Genomic DNA, 2,898 nt, shown 5'->3' with positions numbered 1-2,898 from the left:
TGTATCCATAGTTTCAAACCGGCCAATAATATACAAGGCTTGGCGTCTGGGTCTTGAAAAGATATACGTACCAAATAGCTTGTTGTAGGAACCTTCTTTCTTATGGAAAGAGGGGACTTTGAGACTATAACATATCAAGAGCTCCATTACACAAAATAAAATGATATTGAAAAAATATTCCCTAAATGATATTTAATTTTCAGATTTCAGTTAACATAAATGAAATTCTAAAACGAATCAAGATGCGCTTCTAGTTGTTGTTGTTGTTATTATTCTGAGTTAGATACAAGCGGACTTATAGTTTTACGCCAATGTGTTTCATTATCAAAACTATATTTCAAACTTTGAAAGCAAGGTTATGGGAATACAACAGAGACCTGTATGGGCCTGCAGAATAATACTGGCCTGTATTTCTAATTTACCCAAGTTTAAAATTTGAAGAAAAATCTTGTAGACATTTGAAAGATAAATAATCATCAATATGTAATATATTATTTATATAAAGTACGCTATTTATCAACCCCAAAAAAAAAAAACAACCACTAACATGACAAAGAAAAAGATAATTATAAAAGCAACTGCCGCACGATATATTGCTTTTCTCTTGCCGACAACACAGGCGGGCATTAATTGGGGCAGATACAGATCGATCAGCAGCGACTTGTGGACTTCCGCTTCTTGGCAAGATACAAAGTCCGGATGCAAGGAATCAGAAGCATTAGAATGAAAGACATCACAGCAGTCAAGGCAATTCCAAAGACAGTGACGATCTGCAATCCCGATGCCAAAAGATGGTCTGGGATCATAAAGTCGAGGGCGCTGAGGTATGCAAATGCAAGAGAGAAGAGAGTGAGCAATATGCTCGGTGGTAGAATCCATACGACTGCACTGTTCTGCAAAGGAACTCCACTTACAAGCAAGAGGGTGACACAAATTGATCCGTAGAAAGAGAGAGTAATATCTTCCACATACACCCAAAATCTTTGTTGGTCACGAAAGGATGAGACTGCTTGGCCGGGACAATACTGATGAAGATCATTAAGGGTGGTGCAGTTGAGGGCGCCAGATGATGATGAGTTTGAGGCATTGCCTCGGGATAATAAGCCTTGTTGAATGAGGCCTCCTGGTGGATTAATTAAAGCTTGAAAGCTTACAGTTGCTATGAAAACAGATGCCGCCCTCACATTCCCCCTAATCTCTTCTACAAAATTAGTAGTATCCCCAATACTTCATCCAACATAGCATCCATTTAAAAATCTTCATAAAATAATTTCCTTCCATGTTGTTGTCCTTTTCCAACATGGGTTTGATTTCATCGATTTTCCAGTTTTTTGGACAAATATATGTGAGCATATCGCGGCCTGTAAGGCCTTCCCTGTTCTTCTGGTTTCTTATTTCTGGAATTGACAGCACATACCTGACAACCTAAATACAAACACGTTGGCAAGGTATTCGGCTCATTTGCATGCCATTTGTGAATGCATTGTGCTCATAAATAACCATGTTCTTATATATTCATATCAGAACTAGCCAATTGTTGTATGTTAGCATATTTATTGATATGCCACTAACTCACAATAAACTCCTGAAAAAGTAAGAAAATCAAAACAAATCTGTATGTTTCTTCATAACAAGATGAAGTGAATCAACATGTTGGAAAAATGTTTATACATTTTTTTTTTTTTTTGGTCATGTAAGCCTTTGGCTACTAAAAAGAAAAAGGAAACTGTGACCACAACTCAGAAAAAGAAAAGATAGAAGAATAAAGTATGTATCAGGTACCTCATCTCGCATGTACGTGATGGCTAAATGGAGAATGGTGTTTCCCGCCCGATCAGGGAGCTTAAAGATAGGAGCACGGGGCGCGCCTACAGTAATATTGGCAGTGGCATGGTCGAATTTCACCGATGCTTGCGGAGTCTTGAAATGGTTGTATGTGACACACAAGTGAAAAACTGTGTTCTTTTCTGGGTCAAGATGACCTAGGGAATCTGGCCGCGCTATGACCAACGCTTCCACAACCTCTGTCCTCCCCCTCATAACTGCATAGTGCAGAGGAAGTCTTTCTTTTCTATCAGCAACCAAGCATGGCTCATCATTAAATTCTAGCAGTCTCTTCACGGCCTCCAAGTTATCCTCTGCAGAAGCCAAGTGGAGGGCTGTTCTTCCAGCAGAATCCTGTCTAATGGCGAGGTCGCGATTGCGATTGAGAAGAGCCTCAGTGAATGAAGCATGATTAAGCAGTGCAGATATGTGTAAGGGAGTTTCACAGCCGTCATCAGGAATCTTGTCAAGGATTGATGCGTTTTGCTGTAACAAATGCTCCAAAGCTCCTACATCCCCGCAACGTGCTGCCCGATAGAGATCTCTGTTCATTTGGTCCGCGCAAGGTACATTGATGCGTGCCATCTCTTGTGTGAGACAATGCTCACTAGCTATATGGTACCCTTTACATATAAATATGGCGTGTTACAATCTTGCAAATCATGTGCACGGCCTTTTCTAATAATATTACCAGAAGAAACCGAGCGCAAAAATAGATGCTGGTTTCTCTCAAATGTCTCATTTAATTTATATTAAAACTATCCTCTTAATGAAAAATTCTTTTTAATGTGTGCGCTATTAATACGGGATGGTTTCAGAAAAAAATATAAATGTAGAAAATAAACTGAACTAGGATTTTATATTCAGGATTATTAAAGTTAACTACCTTAATATATCTCTTACACATTACTAGAAAAAAGGTTTTTTTTTTTACCCCGACTAGAATGAGCATTTGACTTCGAAAAGATGACTAGTGTAGAAATGAGTGCTATTAAAAGTCCAATCTTTTTACACCGGTAGCAAAACTGGTATAAAAAAAAATTACTATTAACATCGGTTGTTGTTCCAGCCAAT

At 38.5% G+C, this 2,898-nt stretch overlaps 1 protein-coding gene across 1 annotated transcript; it reads right to left on the bottom strand.

The window, feature by feature from the left end:
* Window positions 1-650: 650 nt before the first annotated feature.
* LOC114742788 (uncharacterized) lies at window positions 651-2,409 on the bottom strand. The gene is made up of 3 exons (XM_028931003.1): window positions 1,783-2,409; window positions 1,418-1,425; window positions 651-1,227 (listed from the first exon to the last, which is right to left on the bottom strand). The coding sequence occupies exons 1-3, from the start codon at window positions 2,407-2,409 to the stop codon at window positions 651-653; spliced, it is 1,212 nt and encodes a 403-aa protein (XP_028786836.1).
* Between the last annotated feature and the right edge of the window lie 489 nt (window positions 2,410-2,898).

Source organism: Neltuma alba, unplaced genomic scaffold, assembly GCF_004799145.2.
Source record: "Neltuma alba isolate B1F8T4 unplaced genomic scaffold, ASM479914v2 tig00003888_pilon, whole genome shotgun sequence".
Classification (NCBI taxonomy): Eukaryota; Viridiplantae; Streptophyta; class Magnoliopsida; order Fabales; family Fabaceae; genus Neltuma; species Neltuma alba.
The sequence above is the reverse complement of the archived record's forward strand: the minus strand, read 5'-3'. Positions and strand labels throughout refer to the sequence as shown.

Excerpts from the sequence above, each read along its gene's own strand:
- LOC114742788 (XM_028931003.1), bottom strand. The coding sequence starts at position 2,409 with ATGGCACGCATCAATGTACCTTGCGCGGACCAAATGAACAGAGATCTC.